Here is a 22,304-nt window from a genome sequence, read left to right as displayed (position 1 = left end):
TGCCTTACACTAAAACACCTACTCACTACTCCAGCCATTATGTTCGAAGGCTTGTACTTAGAGCAACGGGGTGGGGGGGTATAAGAACGGCACATATATGTATGTGGTAAATAAATATACATAGTTCGAGTAAGTAACGACACACAGTTCAAATACAAATATTAATTTATTAGTAAATATTTTTGCAAAACTTACAAATTTCCTCGATTTATGCGCTCTTACAAATTACATTAAATACATTAAAGTGACTTTGATTGGTATTTCGCTTTTTCATAATTTGTTGTTTTCACTTCTTTTTTCTTTTCCTTATCATTCTGGCTTCCTATAACATAAGTAGTACACACACACGCAAAGGAGGCGTGGCCAGCAAAATACTTCCCATATGGAATATATATATATATTCAATATTAAAGCACTAGAGTGGCATCTGATTTCGCATTTCACATTACAAAAAAAAATGGTACAAAACAAAAAAAAAACATTTAACCAATACATGTATAACTAAATGTACGTGTAAAGCTACCAAATGCAAGAATACTCTAAAATTGGTTTAAGGCTTACAATATAAACTTCGCTGCACTCTTCGTTCTCCGCACTCTCCGGAGGAAATATATTACAATAGTTTTTCTCTCTCTCTCTCTCTCTCTCTTAGTGTTGTCTCTGCTTGTAAATTCCTTGATTCACATCCGGGTTCTCTTTGTTTTTGTTGTTTTTGTGCTGTTGTCTATCTGGGCGAGGGCGATATCGTTGACTTGGCTGTGGGCCGTTGCAGTGCAGCCGCAGTTGGCGCCGCTGTCACAATAGTGATTACCTGAATGTGTTTGTTTGTGCGTATGAGTGATATGTGTGCGTATGGGTGACATTTGTGAGCGGATGCGGATGTGGATGCAAATGTGGTTTATGTGGTTTGTGTTTGTTTGTGTGTGTGCGTGTATGTGTTGGGACGAAACAAGGCAAGTTGAGATTACGATTACATGTCAGAGCGAGCGAATGCTGCGATTGTGATTTACTTTGGAGTTGCCATCGATGATCTCCACTGGTTCCGCGGGCACATACGCCGACAAGCCCCTGAGCCCAAAGATATCCGGCGTATAGTTGCGCAGCTGCTCCGTTGCAGGCGTCGCTTCAACAGCTGAAACATAGTTGAAATGATTATGAAACATTGTTTCGAACTCAGTCTGGGAATTCCTCATTACCTGTTGCTGTCCCTGGCGTCGGTCTGATGCGCGGAAATCTCGGTGCAGGCGTCTGATAGACCGGCGATTGCACCGACGCGGCAGCAGTTGGCTCACTGTGCTCCGACTGATGAGACTGAGACTGAGGCTGAGGCTGATGCTGATGCTGATGACGAGGCTGTGGCGTGACCACATAAACCTTCTCGTTCGTCTGTGGCAATATGGCAACCTTGGCCTGCTTCCACAGCTCCATGGGCGCTGGCGTGCTGCGCACATAGAGCGGCGTTATCAGCTCCTTGGCTGTCGCTGTCGTTGTTGTCCTTGCTGTTGTTGTTGTTGTGGTTGTTGGGGGCAAGCTCGTTGTGCTTGTTATGGGCTGTGTGGCATAGCTGTGACGATGCTGCTGCTGCTGCTGCGGTTCGTAGAAGTCCAACAAGCGATTGTCATCGACGGGGGGAAAACGCTTCAGCTGCAGTTGCTCCAGATTGTTAATCGACGTGGACAAATCGCCTCCATTCGCCTGACTCGCGCTCACACTCCCCCCCAACTCGAAGCCGCCGCGCGTAATCTTCGACGTTGACGTTAATGTCTGAGTCGGAGACGGAATCGGAGTAGCTGGGGTTGTGGTTGTGGTCAGGTACTCGCTGGGAATGTGCTTGGAGCGACCGCGAATGGTTGGCGTGCTAGGACGATGCGAGAGCGAGTTGTACTCCTGCTCGGTCCAGCCATCGATGTTGTGCTGCAGCTTCGAGATGTCCACGCCAATCAGCGGCGCGGGACGTCGCTTCGTCTCTCGCTCTCGCTTCAGCAGCTCGCGCAAGTTGGTGGCAAGGATTTTGGTCAGATATTTGGTGGTGCGTCGCGTGTTTGGCGGCGGCGCTGCCGTCGCTGTGCTCACCAGCTTCGACTCCTGCTGCTCATGCAGCTCCACATCGTTGTCCTGCAGTTGTTGTTGCTGTTGCTGCTGCGGGTGTCGCACATTCCAGCCTGGCGTCCACTGGGAGGGCTCGAAGGGACGCGGCTTCTGCTTGGTGGTGTACGGAATAATCACCTGCTGGGGACCCGGCGGAGGCGGCGACATGCCAGCAAACTGTCCACTCGCATCGATGGCGCCATATGTGGACGTTGGCGTGGGCGCATGCGTTGGCTGGCTGTGACCGAGTCGGAAGTTCAGCTCAGAGGGATCGCGGGTGAAGGGACGCGGCGGAGGGGCCACACCAGCTGCACCGCCATGTGGCGTCATGTGATTGATGGGCGAGTCCAGCAGTCGCTTCGGTGTCTCGCGTTGCCGTGCATCGCGATCACGCGACGGCGACGGTGACAAGACGAGATTATGGTTTAGCTCGATGGCCGCTGGCGTTGGCTGCTCGGTGGTTGTCTCGGAGTAGAGCAGCGATTCGTACTGAGGTGTCACAGTGCTCGTCTCGGCCAGCTCCTGATACTGTTCGGCAAAGTACAGCTGCTGCTGCTCCTGATCTGTTTCCTGTTCCTGTTCGTGTTGCAGTTGCTGTTGCGATGAGGCCGCGGGATAATTGTCCGCTGGCGGAGGCAGCGTTGTCTGCGGCTCAAAGTGTCCCAGTTCGGTGAGCAGCTGCGAGGCTGGCAAATGCTGATGCACTGCACCGCTGCTCAAGTCCTCCAGCTGATAGCGCACCGTGCTGATGTCCTGCTCCTGTTGCTGGTGCTGTTGCTCCTCTGGCTGCTTGTGATTGCTGGGCAGCGTGGCGCCCGTCTGTCCCAGATCGATGGAGTGCGACTGCACGAAGGTGGCCGGATACTCCACGGAGGTGACAAAGTCCGTCACCTGATGGCTCTGCACAATCTCAAAGTTGCTGCTCGTCTGCTGCTGTGCTGGCGGCGACGCCGTTGGCACCGGCACCGGTCGCAGCTCCGAGTGTGCTCCCACATTCTCCAACGGCAGCTGCTGTTGCAGCGGGTGCAGCAGATGTTGCTGCTGTTGTTGTTGCTGATGTTGCAGCGGTCGAAACTGCTGCGCATTGTAGAGTGGAGGCAATGCCACTTGACTCAACGCAGGCACAGGCACAGCGATGGGCAGAAAGACACTCGACGATGGCGCATGGAACTGCACAGCACGCTGACGATGCTGCGATGCCTGCGCCAAAGGTTGCTGCTGCTGCTGTTGCTGTTGCTGCCAGGCGGAGATCAATTGCTGATGTGGTAGCTGTTGCTGCAAGACTTGTTGTGTTTGCTGCGGCAAATGCTGCAACTGCTGCTGCTGTATGTGCAGCGATTGCTGTTGAGGTTGCTGATGTTGCTGTTGCTGTTGCTGTTGCTGTTGTGGTTGAGGTTGCTGCTGCCCCATCATTGGCACCCAGGGATACTTGTTGCACTGGCCACACGGCTTCCCAGCAGCATCGAAATGCTGCGCAGGCTTCGGGTATGCATAACTCAGTGATCCGGCGGCGCTTAGCTGTTGATCCCGCGGTGCTGTGGCAGCTCCACCCAAGCCAAACCAACGTGCCACACGCGTCATGAAGCCAGTCTCCTGCGCTGGCTCCGAGTACCCGGCATGCGTCAGTCGCTGCGCCACAGGCAACGCTGCATGATGAGGGGCAACAACAGTCGCTGCTGTCGGCGCTGGCGGTGGTATCAAGTGATCAGCGGGCTGCGGTGGCGGTGATAGTGCAACTGTTGTTGATATCAGCAGCCAAGTGGCCAAGGCAAGGCTCCAAGTTGCCCACTGCTGTTGGCTGTTGGTTGGTATTGCCTGCAATCAAGGGAATCAACAGAAAGTGGGAGTGAGTACACTGAGCGAAATAGTAGAACCACAAATATAATATAATTATTTTCCTTATTTACTATTTGTAGTAAAACAATTCAACACAATAAAATATTTGGAGAAAGTAAGAAAGTGGGATATCCGCTACCCCCGCAAAGTAGTGGATTCATTTTAATATATACCGAATTAATATACCATAAAAATACTAAAAATATACCAACGACTCGAATTGGTATTACTTATATAGTATAATGTATATTTGATGATATGTTTAACAATATACCATGGAGTGAAAAATTTACCAGATTGTCAGCCATAGCAAGTAAGACCCGTAGTAAATAAGCGTAGTATTTCTTAAATGACTTCTACAATTTCTATCAATCAGAAAATATATATTTCACAGGGTCGAAGATGCCTCCTTCTGACTGTTACATACATTTCACCCTTCTACCCTATAGGTAGAGGATATAGAAAAATTTTCAATATCAAATTGAATATACATATACATATCTGAACTTACTACTAATGCAAAGCATTCAAATCTGCTAGTAATAAGTTCAATCTAACAAAGATGGAAGTCGAATGTGCTCGAATGTGAGATATTGCGTTATTATTCTTCGAATATACCAAATTAATATACCAGTTCTTTATTTAAATTCTATTCCTTAATATACCAAATTAATAGTAATAATAACTCGACTGCAGCAGCCATTTTTGTACTATATAAAATTATTTGATAAATAGCGTCTTCAATTTTCATATTTTCAGATCTCATTGGAACTGTAGTTATGATTGATTTAAATAAAAAAATAAAAAATATACCGAAGCCTGTATGTGGTACATCGATATACTATTTTATTCAAAATATAAACCAGATTATGAACCGAAGCAATTAATGCAGCAGCAAAATTTTAAGGAATCATAAAGACTGTAGTTATTATTGTAACTTTGAAAAACAGCTCAAACTGCAAAGTGGTCAAATAAACATAAATATATTACAACTGTGCAAAGCTAACTGACTCACCTGTGTAATGGGCAATCAGTAATTGAAAATGGATGACGGGACGATGGGACGTGAAAGGGGGTTGGGCAACCGGGTAACCTGACTAAGCAAGAAATTTCATTTTCACATTTCACTTTTCGGCTCATAAATTGAACGCCTCAGACATTGGCAGCCATTAATTTTGTCTAAATTGGAGCAAAAACCATAAATGATTGGCATTATTGATCCGGTTACGAGACCAGCCAGCCAGCCAGTCAACCAGCCAACCCCCTTCCTTCCCTCATTCACTCTTTCAATGGCCAGACCCCGGAGGCATTCAACGCTCAGCCGGTTATGCGACTTCAATTCACGGCCAAGGTCTGACCAGCGCTCGAGGCGAAGGCGAAGGCGCCACTTGATGTGAGATCTGAACACAAACTGGTTATCTTACAGTAGCCACGCGTCCAGCTCGTAATTGTTGAACAGACTTCTCCTCCTACTAAGCGATTAACGAGCAACAGGTGAGCCCAACGATATTATGATGATGCTTGCTTCAAGTGAATTATTGAATGAGTTGAGCTATTAGACAGAGTGCAAATTAATTCGATGGCTATAACTGTTATTCACTAATGATGATTTATCGAAGATGTCAGACTACATTTTTCAATCTTGATACAAATCAATGCAAATATATATCCAAGATTTCAGAGTAAGTCCAAAAAAAATATTCATTTTTGAACGTAGCCAATGACTTCCCATTTTCATTCAGTTTGGAATATTTCCGTGGTTTCCAATTGATAAAGAATTTTTAATTGCGCCGATAAAACAAAATCCAAAACAAAGGCGGCAAATGACAAAAAAAAAAAAAAAGACGTGCTTTATTAATTGTATTGATTGTCTGATCATGGCGCACATTTCATGTGTTCAATATGATAATGGGTATTTTTCAATTGCAAAAGTTACGCACAATAATACTGATTGCCATGAAGAGTAGACGAAATAATATGACTAAACTGACGTTGACCAAACGAAATTCCAAGAATGTTAAACTTAACCAATGATAACGATAAGCGATAATAGTAATCAACAATAATAATTCAAATACGTTTATAATATCAACAGCTAGATATAGTAAGCCTGAGCAAAATAAACGCGTGTCACGAACGACAACTGTCAAAGACATAAACGAAAAACCGTGAAATTGATCTTCATCGTGTCACGCGCCCATCTCTAGATTATTGACAACGCATTCCGTGTTGAGTCTTGGTTATCTCTACTAGTATTTCCCCTCAACCTTAACCACTTTAAAGTGGCGTCGCCAGATTAAAAGTCAATTAACGTCAACGTCCCCGAAAGTGTCGAGAGAGAGAGAGAGAGATAACCACAGGGATAGCACAGAGTCACAAAATGATGTACACATATATGTACATACATATATATCATCATCAATGCAAGCAACTGTATGTATATGTATGTATATATGTGTGTGTGTATGTGTTACTGTGCCTAATTGCTGGCCACTTGTTGTTGTTGCTTTCTCCATAGTGAAGCGGGGCGGGGTCACGGCCCAAATTGTTAATTGAGCCAAGCCAATGGCCAGCTACTGGCCGCCAGGTGGCGTCAGCATCATCATCAGTGCAAGCAACTGTTTTTGCAGCCACTACTTTTGCATTTGCTTTTGCTTTCCATGCAGCTATGCGACCACAAGTAAATAACAATAATAACAAAACAGAAACGGAAAACAGAAAACTGAAAACTGCATGCAACATTCGACGAACCCACAAAAATGTTGAACTTCCTTCCCCATGTGCGTCTAAATGTCAATTTACCATTATTTATGGTTGCTTTTGCCATTCGCCCCGCTCATTGACATCCATACATATTTCTCTCTCTCTCTCTCTCGCCCTCTCTTTCCCAGCTCCACCTTTCTGCTCCCCTTCCTCTTACTCTTCTCTTCGATTTGTGGTCAATAAGTGTTTTCAGCTGCAGTGGCAAACAGTTTTATATTTATGACACGTTTTCTTACCAAACGGAAAAACTTGGCTTCCACAACAAAAAAAAAAATGTATAATTTAAATTCAAGTAAACAAATGAATTAAATAACGCTTTAATGGACACTACACTGACAGTAGTTGCATATGAAACTTTTTAAGATCATCTACTCTATTCATTTTAAATGTTTTAGCAATTCAATTTATTTCATGATTCACAGGTGAAATGTTATTGTATATTATAATTTTGATTTTGAAAATTTGCATAACTCTCCTTAATAACTTAAATTAGAATATGAAAACCCAAGTTCGGTTATTTTTTTTTAAATAAAATGAAACCAACTTCAACATTCAACATATATTTCAGTAAAAGCAAAACAGCTCAGTGAAATCTATCGATTTAATATACCAGAGGCTATATTTGGTATATCGATCAATTAAGCAAAGCAATTAAGTTCCGACAACAGCAGCAGTTTTTTTACCATGCAAAACAATTTCCTTAAAATAACTACTTCAATTTCCATCTGGCCGCAAACAAAATTCTATAGAACAGTAGTTATTTTTTTATCTATCGTGTATAAAACCAAGTTCTACCACTTTAACTAAAACTAAGAAAATTCTTTGGCTACTATATCACATAAATTGTAGAACATTTTTATAAAATTTGTAAGTAACTGAAATAGGAATCCGAAAAAGCACGTTCTGTTTAACATACTATAATTGAAATAAAATAAAAGCAAGCGTCAAATATAAAGAATAGCGGGGAATACGATAGAAATAAATATGACGATTTCACGGCATTTCATGAGGTGTCACAACATGTAGCAAGTTGCACATTCGTGGCACTATTACCCCAATTATTTACATTATATTTGACAGACACTTCGTAGTAACTTTTGACTCCGGGATGGTTTTGTTTTTCAGTTGCTGCCAACTGCGCTAATTATGTGAAAATGAGTCGCACATTAAGCTCAATATCAATGGCAATGGCAATGGGAATCTAGAGCTTTAAACAAGATAGATAGCGGGGGGGCAGTCAAAAAAAAGTTAACACAACAATGGGCGTTGACTTTCTCATAATTATTTTGGGGAACTTCGCCCATATGCGACGGTGGATTAGAGAGGTGTGGGGAGGGGAGCAAACGCAACGTAATTCAATTAGAGGTGCTGCGATGAGATGATGTGAGATGAGATGAATCAAAACAAAAGCAACGCTCAAATCTGCGGGGGCTTGAAGGCTTATAGTCAAGTATCGCTATCGTTGTTGTTGTTGTTGTTGTTGTTGTTGTTGTTGTTGTTGTGGATCTTAATGTCACCGTTGTTGTTGTTGTTGCTGTTGCTGTTTGCTGCTGTCATTGGTAATAAATTGGGGTCACCGCAATTTCGAAAGAAAGTGAAATTCTGCAACTGTTGCCTGACTCCAGCCGCAGCGACAGCCACAGCTGATGGATGTCTCTAGGTCTCTCTCGCTCTTTCGCTCTCTTGTCCGCTCTTTCTGCATACATTTATAACCCGTTTCGTGTCGATAATAGAGACTGTCGACTGCACTCCTTCGCATGCAACCTTGGCTTTGCACTTGAAAACGCCATAAGGTTTGACAAACGACCCCAGGCGGGCAGACAACATCCAAAGCCAAAGAAAAGCTAAAGCCAGAGCCAGAGCCGGGACCAAAACTGCCAACTGCAAACTTCATGCGATTAAACAATGCGCCTGGGAATCTTTAAAGCAGCGACTTCGTTGTGTGGCACACTGGCACCAAACCATATTTTCCTTTCTTTCTTTCTTATCCAACCAATAACAATGAAAGTGCAAAAGTCGCAAAATCAAACAGATTGTTAATTATTATTAATCATTAGCTGGCTTTAATTGTGTTGCAAATTGTATTACACTTTTGAAAAGTTAGAAATACAATTCTCTTTATTGTCAATTTGAAATACCATTATTCGTATACAATAAAAATAATTCAAATCTATGTCTACAAATTTGAAGTTTTTGCAAAAAGTTTTTATTTTACAATTTATATATTACGTTTTTTTTTAATCGTAAACTTTTTAAAATACAAAACTTGCATGTACTCTTATTTTCATTTCTACTAACATTTGTAAAGATGACTTAACATTTTTTTATAAAGTGCTAAATAGGTATATATAAAAAGATATAAAGATTAGCGACTTTTAGTTCTTTTCCAAAATTGTATTTAGTTTTATTTATTGATCAGCATCAACCGCCGAGACGATCTAGCCATGTCCGTCTGTCCGGCTGTGTGTCTGTCTGTCTGTCTGTCTGTCCGTCTGTCCATATAAACACCTAGATATCAGAGACTAGAAGAGATAGAACTATAATCTTTTTTTTTCGACAGCATTTGTTATGTTTGCACGCAGATCAATTTGTTTCAAATTTTTGCCACGCCCACCTCCGCCCCCGCAAATCAATAAATTCGAATAACAAGCGTAATTTTCAAGCTACAGCTACGAATTTGTATAATGGTGTATACAATAATAAGTATAGTATTTATGATTACTAAAAATTTGATTGCGATCAAATAAAAATGGTGGAAGTTATTAAAGAAATACTTGTTTTCTTTTTATTTTGAGTTTAGTTAAGTAATTTAATATTTTTAATATATTAAAAATAAAGATTTACTTGATATACTTTTGTGTTTTTTTTCTAGCAATGCATTTTATTATTATATATCTAGCAATAAATTTGAATTTTTGAGCTTAGGTCAGTGATTGAATATTTTTCACTTCTACTTTTTTATTTTATTTCTATCAGAGAATGACTTAATTGACTTTTTTCTTTTATTTCTATCAAGGAATGAAATAATTGAGTTTTTTGTTGATTTCGTTTGCGTTTCATTTCTAGCAAAGAGTTCCACTGTGCGCTGGTCGCTGCTGTTGTTGCTGCATCAACCGCAATTGTTGTCGAGCTCATATGCATGTCTATGCGGCATCTATTATGCATGTACATAACTACATAAATGTGATCGTGTGTATGTGTGTTTGTGTTTGTGTGTATAACTAAGTATGCGTACACATGTCTTTATAGTCATATGAACCTCGACATCTTCCTCGAGGTCTGTGTAAAAGTGAAATTGTCGATCAAAAATGTGAAAAGAGGCGGCAAATGCAAAAACAAAAACTGTCACAAGCGTGAAAATCACAGTACAACTACACACACACACACTCACACACATTGGGTTTTCCAAGCGACAACAACAACAACAACATTCGCAATAATTCACATTATGTGCTCGTCGCATTTCTTTTCCAGCAGCTGAAAGAAATTAATTATGAAAATACTCATCGCATGGCTGTAAATATTGTTGCTTGGAAAAAGGCAAAGGCAAAGGCAAAGACAAGCAACGCCCTAGGCGGTAATAAAATTCAATGCAACTGCAATGCATTTTTTTATTGTCACTTGGAAGTTGAAATGATTGTTAAGATGGAAAACATGACCCATAAAAACTAGCATTACAATTTATTAGGTTTCTGAGCCAAAACTGAACTTATTTTTATAAGTGCAACGGCAAGTGTGTACAACAAACAGATACCCTACAAGTTCAATTAAGAGCAGTACTATATTTCAGAAGATGTAGAAATATTTTGCACATCATTTGCAATAAGATGGGGTCAAGGTATGAAGAAAGGGCAGAAATTAGTTTTGAGGTGATCAAGTGCAATATAATATTTCACCATGCTAACTTTATTTTGAAGTCGTTTTATTAAAGAAAGGAGATTGAAACTGAATATGAATATGTCATGTAACAAAGTGAAAAGTATTTTTTTCTCAGTTTTTAAATATTTAAATTTTGAAAATAACTTCTCCAAAATTTCTAGCTATTTTTATGACATATTTCAGATTTCAATCATTTGAGTTTGTCACATCTTTAGTATCTAATCACCTCTTATTTATTTTATTATTATTATTATTTATTTATTATTATATATTATTTATGTTGTATTATCTATTATTAGTTAAAGCAATATTTTTCTCACTAGATTTTATTTTCAACTTTTTTGTTTCAATACCTAAAATGTTATCATAAATTTTCTACAATTACTAGCTCTTATTATATTATTATTATATTATTTATTTTATTTATTAGATTATTTTAATTTATTTATTTGAGAATATAAGTATTTCTTTCTTTCGCACTACATTTATTTTCTACTCTTGGGTAATAATATTAATAATAATATGTTTAATTATTTACTCTGTAATATCTATCATTTATTTCATATATTTAAGCAATGTGCGAGTATTTATTCGTGTCTAGATTTTTGTTAACTTTTTTTGTTTCAATATCTAAAATATTATAATACCTTTTCCACAATTAATAGCTCTTTTTCTGGGCATAACAATAATGAGAATACTGAGTACTTTCATTTGATTTCGCAATGATATGGTATAGTATCTGAGCTGAAAACTTTTCCGTATTCACGGGAAGCCACTGCGGGGCGGAAGCTTCTGTTATTTTTTGAATGCAGCAGTTGAGGCAGCGGCAGCATTTGATTTTGCAAGTTGCCAGTGGACAACTTTTCCAAATGACTTTGCACAAAATGCAACACACAAAGCGAGAAAACGTATAAAAATTACTGAAATTATGCATCGAAATCTGGGCCACTAAACAAAAAAAAAAATATATTAATCACGTGACTCGAGTCTTCTAACGAATTCCCAATAAATATTTGCCAGATAACGGTAAGTAAACTTTTTGCTGACATAAATAACTGAGCTGCTGTTATCAGGCAACCTATTTTAGATACTGTACACGACGGGCCCTATATATTACATATACCATATATGTACATATATATATATATAGTAGAAAACAACTGCCAATTAACTGTCAAACTATGTTATTATCAGCCTATTGAATGATAGTTGAACTAATATTATCATCACCCGCATGCCCCTAAAAAATTAATTGATTTGACTGAGAAACTCAAGCAGCTTTCAGCTCCAAAAAATATTCTCTAACAGAAGCAATGTCTCATTTATCAACATAAAATTCATGAATAAAGACAGCAAAATTAATTGCGTTACATAGTTTTTTTGCCCGCTTATTAAAGATATTATAAGGCGTCTCTGACCCTACAAAGTATTTATTTCTTTAGTATATTTTAGTATTTTGTTAGTAATTTGGAATACTTTTTAAATAATACCTAACTGTTTATTTCGCACATATGCATATTAAATTCAATAGTCTATCAATAAACCACATATAAACTTTGATATATTTTAGTATTTGTTAGTATATTAATTTGGTATACTGTTAGAATAATACCAAACAGTTTTGCTTTTATTCCGTACATATGCATTTTAAATACAATAGTATATGGATATACTAAATATGGCATGTAGTACATTTTATTACTTTTCCAGTATTATTATTTTGGTATCAAAATATCAAACTCATTTGATTTATAATCCATATATATGTATACATGCATTTTTAATGCAATATTATATCGATATACCAAATCTGACATTTAGTATATTTCAGTATTTTTCAGTATATTTTAAGAATGATACGGGACTGTTTTGCTTCTATTCAAGTCACTTGACTTGACTCGACTGTAGTTTTCTTATTAGTTGTTTTAATGACCTCATTAACACCCTACGTTTTGGGTGGTTTCGGCTCTATGAGCTAATGACTTTATTAAGCAGCCAGGATTGTATTTGAGAGTTATTGCTCCAAATTGAATAACGAATAACCGTTGCAGCCTCGAGCTGGCCTTGCCAGCAGTCAAATGTGGCAAATACTGCATGAAGCCACTTAATTTGATTAGTTGCGCCTGCTGATGGTTGGTGTTGGTGTTGGTTTTGCTGTTGGTTTGACAGCCGCTTCACTGGCTCCCAAAAAAAAAATACATGTATGTATATAAAAAAAGACATTTGCGCAATTTCTTTCATGCAGACACAGACAAAGTAATTTGTGAGCTATGCGGAATCATATGGGAGGGAAGCAGCCAGAGCAGCTCGAATTGGAGTTGGAGTTGGCAGAAACAGAAGCAGAAATTGTAAAGTCAACAATTGTGACAGCACGCAAGTAATTAACTAGTTTTTGTTTTTGCCTCATTTTTGTTTTGTCGCGTAATCGCATTATAAACAAATTAAAGCCATGTGCAACTTAATGGCAACAGCAGCAGCAACAGTCGTCACATTCTCCAATCGATCAGTTAGCGAATCATCAAAAAGGTGGCGCCATCGCCATCTCCATCGCCATCGACATATTGTCGATGTAACCAGCAATTCGCATTGTTTTTTTGCATAATCGCATCAATCGAAACTATTGTCATTCCACCATGAAAGTATATTTAGCAGCACTCCCGGAAGACCGCAGCATTTATCACTCGTTGCCTTGTTGTTGCTATTGTCGATGTAGATGTCGATGTTGTTGTGGCAATTGTGAGACTATCAATTACATTCCATACATATTGCCGAGCATGTCCCACGGTTATAGGATGGATTGGTTCACCGACGAGACAAGGAAGATAAAGCACACACACACTTTCAGCAAGAGGTCCCATTTAGTAGCTACATCCCAAAAGAAGAATTATTTTGGGAAGGGCTTTGCTATATTAGAGATTTAACTAAGAAGTGAATAGAAATATTCTTTAGTTGTTTTTATATGTGCGCTATATCATTAGATCAATGGAAGTAGTCTGCGGATTCAGTTACATTAAACCACTTTCTGCCAAGAACTATTTTGTAAAATGATATTTAATGTAATAAATAATCAACATCACGAAAACAATATATAGAAGAAAATGACAATTCTTCAAAACATTTAACCAAATACGAAATTGTTTAGACCTATTCACTACTTCATCTGATTAATGTAAATATATTGCAAATTTTTTGTTAAGAATTATTTTGTGAAATGCTTTGAAGAATTAAGAATTATCAAAGTCAACAAAACAATTCATAAAAAGTTAAGCTTATATAAAAACCAATCTTGAAAAGTTTTAACCAAACACAAAAATGTTGAAATCTATTTGCTACATCATCAGATCAATGTAAGTAGATTCAACAACTTTTTTACAGGAAATATTTGGTAAAACGCTTAGATATATTGGTATATAATGGAAATCTTTTTTAAATTAATAAATTATGAAAATCAAGAAAAACAATACATAGAAGTTAAGTATAGAAAAGAACTAATCTTCTTCAGATTCAACCAAATTCAAAACTGTTTAGATCCAGTCGTTATATCTTCAGATTAATGTATATAGATTGAACACAACAACACAATACAAAAAGGTTTAAGTTGTACGAGAATAAAAATAAATCTTGAAAAGCTTAGATCTAATAGACCAATGAATGGTGATAAGGGGAAATTTGAAATTGTGACTTCTTATAAAAGGCAATGCTTTTAAGCAGTGACAGAGAAGCAGATTGTTGTAAAAGACATAGTAAAACAATTGGGCAGATCGCAGCGCACAATCAACTGACAATGATACACAAAGCTAGCGAAAATGATGTGGCCAAGACCCCAAAAGAGAGGAGACAAAGAGAGTAAAGCTCCCACAATTTCGAATAGCAACAACACGAGAGAGATATACATATATATATAGAGAGAGAGAGAGAGAGAGAGAGAGAGAGAGAGAGAGAGAGAGCATAATAGTAATAATAATAATAACAACAACTCGTAAGATTGGTAACATAATCGGCGCATTGTGGATTTTTATTGTTATTTCCATTGTCGCATGCCGCTCCAGTCACCCACAACCCACAACCCACAACTCACAGCCCCAAAGGGCAGAGCCCACAAGCTGAGCGCCCACGGCACCCCGCACTATCACCTCTGCCGCTGCCGCTGCCGCTGCCCCCTACCTCTTCCTCTCCCCCTTTCCGCCCACGACATCGACTTCAACACGGCAGAAAAAAAAAAAGCACAAACAAAAAAAATTAAAATAACTACACAACCGGCACGTCAGGTCGAGTCGAGTGGAGTCGAGCCGGCAAAGACGCCGCTCAGGCAAAAAAAAAAGATACGAGTATAACAAAAAAACAACAGCAAAAAGTGAAAATTTGTCCGTGTCCAAAAATTATGCGCTTTTCACACGCGCAGCTTCAACAGCAGAAGCAGCAGCGGCACCGGCAACAACACTTTGCCCGTGTAATTGCTGCTGGGATGTGGAGTAGAAGGAGTTGAGATAGAGATTATTGTGGGGCAGACAGCAGGGGGGGATTAAGTCTCTTTTTTTTCGTTTTTGTAGTCTTGTGTTTTTCAAGACGTGTGACAATGTGCGCGTTGACTTTGTTTGGAAAACTTTTTACGTAGAACCGGTCGACAGTGTTCCGTGTGCATCTCTCAGGCTTTGGTTTTGGTTTTGGCTTTGGCTTTGGCTTTGGCTTTGAGTTTGCTTTAGTTTGATGTCGCGCCACGGCTGCAAACGCAAAAATTCACTTACAAGCGCATAGTTCGCCTATGGGGGCAGATCAACAGTGGAACAGTGGAAAAGTGGAAAAGTGGAAAAGTGGAACAGTGGAGAGGGGGCGCGTGTAAAGGAAAAACTGCTCACAAGCTGGCAGGCTGGCTGGAAAAGCACAGAGAGCAGCACACTGAAACCCACTTCAAAGAAAATGGAATTAGTTGTGGAAATCTTTATAAATTTAAATAGATTTAGTTAATTCATATATCGTAACATAACAGATTGTTCAGCTTTCAGCTTTAACAGAATTATGTTAAGGGGCTTAAGTTTCGCCATGTATTGTTACATAACAGAGTGTTATGCGTTAATAGAATTCTGTTAAGTGAGCCAAGTTTTCTCAATGTATCGTAACATAACAGAGTGTTCAGCTTTAACAGAATTCTGTCAAGTAGCTCAAGTTTCCTTAATGTATCCGAATATAACAGAGTGTGAAAATATCGAAAACAAACGTAGAAAAACGAAGATGACCACAGCAAAAATTGATAATAAAAAAGCTATGCAAATTGCACTACTGGTTTTTTAAAAATCATTATTCTTCTATTTAAATGTATTATCTCTTTCTCTGCTTCAGTTTCAATTTGAGCAGATACACAAGTTTATAAATAAAGACAGACCAACAATTAAGAGTTAACGATGAGAAATTATTTTCTATTTTGCACGATGTATCGCTTTGCAAACTGTTAACTAGATGCCCTTTAAAATAGAAATAAAATAAAGAGCTCAAATTACTATAAAAAGGGTATAAATTAAGAATTATTTCGCTTCTTCACACAACACTTTGAACCACTGTGCAGCAGACGACAGCGACAACGACAACGACGCTGAACTTGAGTGTTGAAAATTGAAATTTAAACAAAAGTAAAAGTTGTTGTTGTAGCAGCTCGCTGTTTCTAGCCATTTTCTATTGTTGTTGAACTTTTTCGGTTTTCTTTTGCGACCATTTCTTTTCGGGGTCAAATGCGAGCACCGGCGTCTGCTCACCTGTGTGTGTGTGTGTGTGTGTGTGTGTCTGCGTGTGTAGACATACATGTGTATATTAAATGCATGCACCCTTCCTATTTGGGTAATTAAGATCTTGTTGCCCAGCCTAAGTGATGCCAATTAAGCCACATTTTATGGGCTGTCGACCTGGGCCGATGGGCCACCAATGACCCCCCGCTGACCGGGCAGCTTCTCTCTGTATACATGGAGTTATAATTTTTGGCAGCGCATTTCCCACTCGCTGCAACAGAAGTTATGCAAGTTCTGCTTCTGCAAGTTAAGCGAAAGAAAAGCCGAAAAATCATTCGTTCGTTCGTTCGTTTGCTTGTTTGTTTTTCTTCTTAGTGAGAGATGTGTGTGGGAAAACTCTTTTTGGTACTTTTGGACAGGCCTCAATTATGAAACCGGACGACCAGTCAACAGTCTACTCGAGACTCGAGTCGACGCTGAGGCTGAGACTGAGGCTGAGACGAGTGAAGTGGAGTCACATAAATAACTGACACTCTTTGTAAGTTGTTAAAATTGAAGTGAAATTGCAACTGATTATTTGAATTGTTGTTTTTCTTTTCCATTTTTTGTCTTTCGTTTCTGTATTTTTTCGGCCATAAAAAAGGGCATAATGAGAAAAGCCAAAGAGCCGAGCCGCAAAGCCGCATAATATTTTATTTTTTAGTTATAATTAAATGACGCGACGCAAGAGCGCTTATAAATACTATAAAGCATTGTTATTGTTATTGTTGTTGTTATTGTATTGTTTATTGTTTGCATTCGCATTTTATCTGCGTTAGCGTCTGTTTCATTAATTTCAAGATATTTTCTTGGGCACCATCTTAATTGGCCGCCTCTTAAATCGAGAGCGAGTCAACTGAAGATATTAAATGAGCTCATCTCATCTCATGTGGATGTGGAAGTGGATGTGGATAGGAACGTGTAACACACGCTGCGTATACATAATATCCATAACTTCATATCGCTTTACATAAATCCCGCAATTGCTGGCATTATATAATCTAATCGTTATAGATAATAATCAGCAGCAAAAGCAACAGCAGCAGCAGTCGACGATTTGTTCGCAAGACCAATTAAAGTCAATCGCTGATTAATTATCTCAATATGCTAATTTCTTGTTGACTTTCGCAATGCGAATTCAATTTAGAAGCTCTTGATATATTATTGAGTGAGCGGGAAATGTTATCATTAAACGATGGGAGTGAAAGTTTAGGCTAATTCGCACCTAATTAGTTCTATTGATAAATTATATTCAAATAGTTGGCAAATAACTAGAAACACATTACGATCTTTCAGTTTGCCATTTGACCGGAAAAGGGAAATGCAGGAAATGATATTGTAACGAGTCACCAAAAGTTTCTCCCAAAATGTAACCTTAAGAGAATATATTTCTAATGCAACTTACAACAAGTAAGAAAGCAAGTCTCGAGTGTGCTCGATTGTGCTCGACTGTGAGATATCCGCTACCCATTTTCGATAAAAGCAAATGCGGTATTATACTCAAAGTATACTAATTTAATATACCGAATACATACATAAAATATACCGCAATCTATATTTGGTATATCGATATGATACTCAAATTATACTAATTTAATATACCGAATAGAATAGAATAGAATAGAATTGGTATATCGATATGGTATTTAAAATATACCATTGACTACGAAGTATATCAAATTAATATGCCGCATACACAATAAAATATGTCGCAGTCTAAATTTGGTAAATCGATATAGTATTTAAAATATTCTATAGACTACGACATTTACAAAATTAAAAAACCAAATACATACTGTAGACTATGAAATATACCGAATTATTATTACCACATACTTAAGAAAATATACGGCAGGCTAAATTAAATTCTAAAATATACCGAATATCTATTTTTATATATCGCAATCTAATTTTGGTTGGTATATCGATATAATATGCAAAATATACCATCAACTACAACATATACCAAGTTGTCAACCAAAGCCACTTAGATCTGACTTTGCTGTTGACTCTGATCCAGAATATATGTATATACTTAATGCAATCGGAGATCACTCCTTCTGCAAGTTGCATTCATTTCCTGTAGGCACAAAATTATCAGTTCTATGCCATGGCCAGATATAATAGATATCATGTCAAAGTCTAGGATAGATTAAATATGAGCACACACATTGAATGGAAAGTTGACCGAGGGCAGCGTCATCCAACGATCAACGATCAACGATCGCATCGTAAGAGCGAGACCTCTAATAGAGGTTCCCATAGCACTCATTGGGCTTATCAATGGGCGATCTGGCAGTGTGCATGCCAATTACGCATTATATGGTTGGCATTAACCATTGTCTGTAATACTATGTATTTGTGTTGTTGTCTTGTGGCGTTTTCGTTTTGGGCGAAATGAAAGATCGATTCGGCTTTTTGGCATGCGAAAAGCGCAGCGAACGACGCGTTTTGTGTTACATAAAAAGAAATAAATAAAATAAAAATACCGAAACCAAAACCGAAACTGAAACTGAAACTGAAACTGAAACCAAAGACCGGCAATGCCCAAAAAACTACAAAAAAAATTATGTTTAAATATATTACATTGGTATTGCCATTGTTAAAGTTAATGTTATTGTTTTTGATGTGTAGTATGTGCTTCGGCAGCTTCAGTTGCGGTTCGATGGGGTTCGCATGCGTAACAGGTGTGTGCCGAGTCTCTTTTTGGTTTTTTGGTGTGTTGGCCATTGCATTTCAATTTCAATTTCAATTTCAATTGAAAAAGTGAAACAAATACAAATGGGAAGAGAGCGCACTAACAGGCGAAAAATCATATATGCCCAACGCGACACGCATACCACATAAGCCCATAAGATTGGAGCGGATGATGGATAATGCTTAATACCAGACACACGTAATTGTAGCACCTACAAACTAGGTAGGTGGGTGGGGCAGCCATTGCCGAGGGGAGGGGAGTTTTTGGGTCTGTTGTGGCCGAATGCCCGAAAGGGATGTGAGCCGATTAGTTAACCATAAATGAAAACCCCGCCGCCAATTGTCAGTTGTGTAATTGTTGCATTTCATTAAACCAAATGGTATTTCAGGAGTGACCAATGGTCAACTTCGAATGTGTGCAGTGTGCAGTGTGCAGTGTCATTGACTGCTTAATGCGTCCAAAGATGCGCACGGGCCACAATTATATAATCGCTGCTTGATGATGGCACTTTAATTGACTGACGCTCGTCGACTTCGTTGCGACTTCAGCTGGAACGTTGACGACTTTGTCATGGGGTTTTTTTTTGCTTTTCGTTTCGTTTCAGGAATATGCACTGCAGGAGACAGAGACAAACAATATAAAATAGAGCGAGAGAGCGAGAGGCACTTGGCACTTGCTTTCGCAGCAGACGACGCATGAACGTGTTGATGTGATAATTCATTTAATTACAAAAATTCATGGCTAATGCATTGGGAAGTGCTTGGAAGTGGTTGCAGTTTTAGCCAACATTGTTTTACCCTTTTATTAACTCGTCCGGTGCGTTGTCATCAACAACGCAACAACAATCGCAGATACAGACACACAGACTGAGACTGAGACTGAGACTGAGGCGATTGCCAACTAAGTGCAACAGTTGGCCCACTGCCAACGATTCATAAGCAGCTTAACAACAGTCAACACAATCCTGGCCAAATCACTGAAAGTTGGTGAATGTTTGCAATAGACAATAATATATTTATTTGCACTTATCATTTTCATGACTTCCACAGAACACAGATTTAATTCACTAAACCTTCTGAAATCATATCTCTAATTTTCGATAATTTTCTATTAATAACTAATTATTGTTTTGTATTTTTATACCCGCTAATCGTAGGATAGATGGGTATTTAAACCTTGTAACTGGCAGAAGGAACCCGAGACGACATAGGCATATACGTCCCTCTGTCTGTCTGTCTGTCTGTCTGTCTGTCTGTCTGTCTGTTTGCTAGATCGCAGGTCCATAAAACTAGATCACAACTTTTAACATTTTCACCCAGATCAAGTTTGTTTTAGAATATTGGCACGTCCACTTCCGCCTCCGAAAATGGAAAATATGTTATGAAATTAGAGTCCCGATTTTTTGTGCATACAATCATAACTACAGTCGTTATGATTCCTAAAAATTTAGATGTGATCAAATAAAAAATTCTATACATGGCAAAAGACGGCGGCAGTCACTACGGCTCTTAGTTGCTTTGGCTGATCTGGTATACATACATATATTGTACTCTACATATATTTTAAAGACAATAGTTTATATAGACAAATTATTATATTTTATGAAGAATACCGCAAAAATTTTAAAATTTGTATTAAATTGGTATGTTATAAGAAGAAAAACAGAACTTAATATTATATCGTATGCCCTTGGTATACTTTAGTTATTTTTTGGTATATTTTAAGAATTATACCGCAACTCAATAGTACTTTTAGTATATTAAATTGGTATATTTTAAAAATTATACCGCAACTCTATACTACCATATATCGTATACCAAATATTGATTTTTTAGTATATATAATTGCTTAGTATATTAAATTAGTATATTTTAAGAATAATAACGCAACATAACAGTCTATTGTATACCAAATATTACCCTTGGTATATTTTGGTTATTTAAATTGGTATAGTTCATTAAATTGGTATAGTTTAATAATTATACGGCACTGTTGCACTTTTCTTGCAAATAGGCAACGGGTGTCTCAAAGTCGAGCACTCTCGACTGTAGTTTTCTTAGTTGTTTTCCCTTTTATTTGCAGTTCAATGAGGACAATGAAATTCAACTATCAAAGAGAATACTCACTAATAGAATAAAACCATTTAAATTCAAGATTCAAGAATAGTAAAAATAATCATGGCTATAATGCGACGATAAAAAATAATATTATAATTAAAATAATTATATTCATTAAGTAAAAGCAGAATTCAAAAGAACATTTTGAATGTTTTCTTTTATGTGCTAGCCGTAAATTTCTTTTCGAAAAAAATATATTCAAATGGTTTGCAATTGTTTTCAACTGGCATGTGAAACAATAATGAAACACACACAATCTGAATCGGAATCTGCATGTTTCGCTCACCTTCAACAATGGGATAAGAAACAGCAGAGAGATGCTTCGAGAGAAACAATTTAACGTTAAGAAAGTGGAAAGTGATTGAAGAGCAAAGGAGGAGACCGGCAGCAGAGCAACAGCAACTGTTCGTTAAGAGATCATAAAACCCGAACACGAACTCCGCCGAATGACCATTTTTAAGCCCTTGACATTCTACCGAGTCATGGCATGGCATGACATGGCTTGGGTTGGCTTGGCATGGAAAACCTGACCTAGCCCTAGACGGAAAAACCAACTCATACACTTGGCTGAGATGTGAAAATTCTTGGTAACACAAATGGGCGTTGCAACGTCGCGACGAGGTTTGTTTTTATTTGGTATGTTTGCTTTTGCTTTTGGCTTTTGTTTGCCTTGAATTACAATTTTCCGCACTTACCATTTTCACAGTGTTGTGTAGCAAATGCCTACAACAGTTTCCCAGGAAAAGTCTGAAGTGCGAATTGTTTGTCTTCGTGCTCAACTTTGCCTCCTTCGCCGTATTTCTTGTTTTCCTCTTATTTTTTGTTTTCTTTTTGCGTTTACGATCTCTCAGGAACACATAAACACCTCTAAAATTTTTACTTTCCAGTTGATTTTCTTGATGATGGATCGATCCTTGCGAAGCAAATTCGTTTGAATTTTCATTAACTAAATACTTTTATACGTACATAAATGATAATCAAAGAATTTCACTTGAAAAAAATAGAAATAATGTTGACAAAAATTGCGAATTGTGAAAATTGTGCGCACTTGATATTGAATTTTCACTTTTATTTTCGCGGCACCCAGATGACACCGATTAATTTAGCTCGAAGCTCACCCACGGATCTCGAAACGAATCTCGAATCGAATCGAAGCGAGTCGCTCAC

At 38.4% G+C, this 22,304-nt stretch overlaps 1 protein-coding gene and 1 long non-coding RNA gene across 2 annotated transcripts; one reads left to right on the top strand and one right to left on the bottom strand.

Annotated features, from left to right (window-relative positions):
* Positions 1-182: 182 nt before the first annotated feature.
* On the bottom strand, positions 183-22,278 carry LOC132796899 (proteoglycan 4). Its single transcript, XM_060808242.1, has 4 exons — positions 21,833-22,278; positions 1,197-3,903; positions 1,011-1,132; positions 183-811 (listed from the first exon to the last, which is right to left on the bottom strand). The coding sequence occupies exons 1-4, from the start codon at positions 21,833-21,835 to the stop codon at positions 725-727; spliced, it is 2,919 nt and encodes a 972-aa protein (XP_060664225.1). The 5' UTR covers positions 21,836-22,278; the 3' UTR covers positions 183-724.
* On the top strand, positions 4,955-5,757 carry LOC132796868 (uncharacterized). The gene is made up of 3 exons (XR_009633602.1): positions 4,955-5,418; positions 5,484-5,606; positions 5,667-5,757. It is a non-coding gene; the product is annotated as an uncharacterized LOC132796868 (long non-coding RNA).
* Positions 22,279-22,304: the final 26 nt, after the last annotated feature.

Source organism: Drosophila nasuta, chromosome X (genome assembly GCF_023558535.2).
Source record: "Drosophila nasuta strain 15112-1781.00 chromosome X, ASM2355853v1, whole genome shotgun sequence".
Lineage (NCBI taxonomy): Eukaryota > Metazoa > Arthropoda > Insecta > Diptera > Drosophilidae > Drosophila > Drosophila nasuta.
Note: the sequence above shows the minus strand (reverse complement) of the source record. Positions and strands in the feature narration are given on the sequence as shown.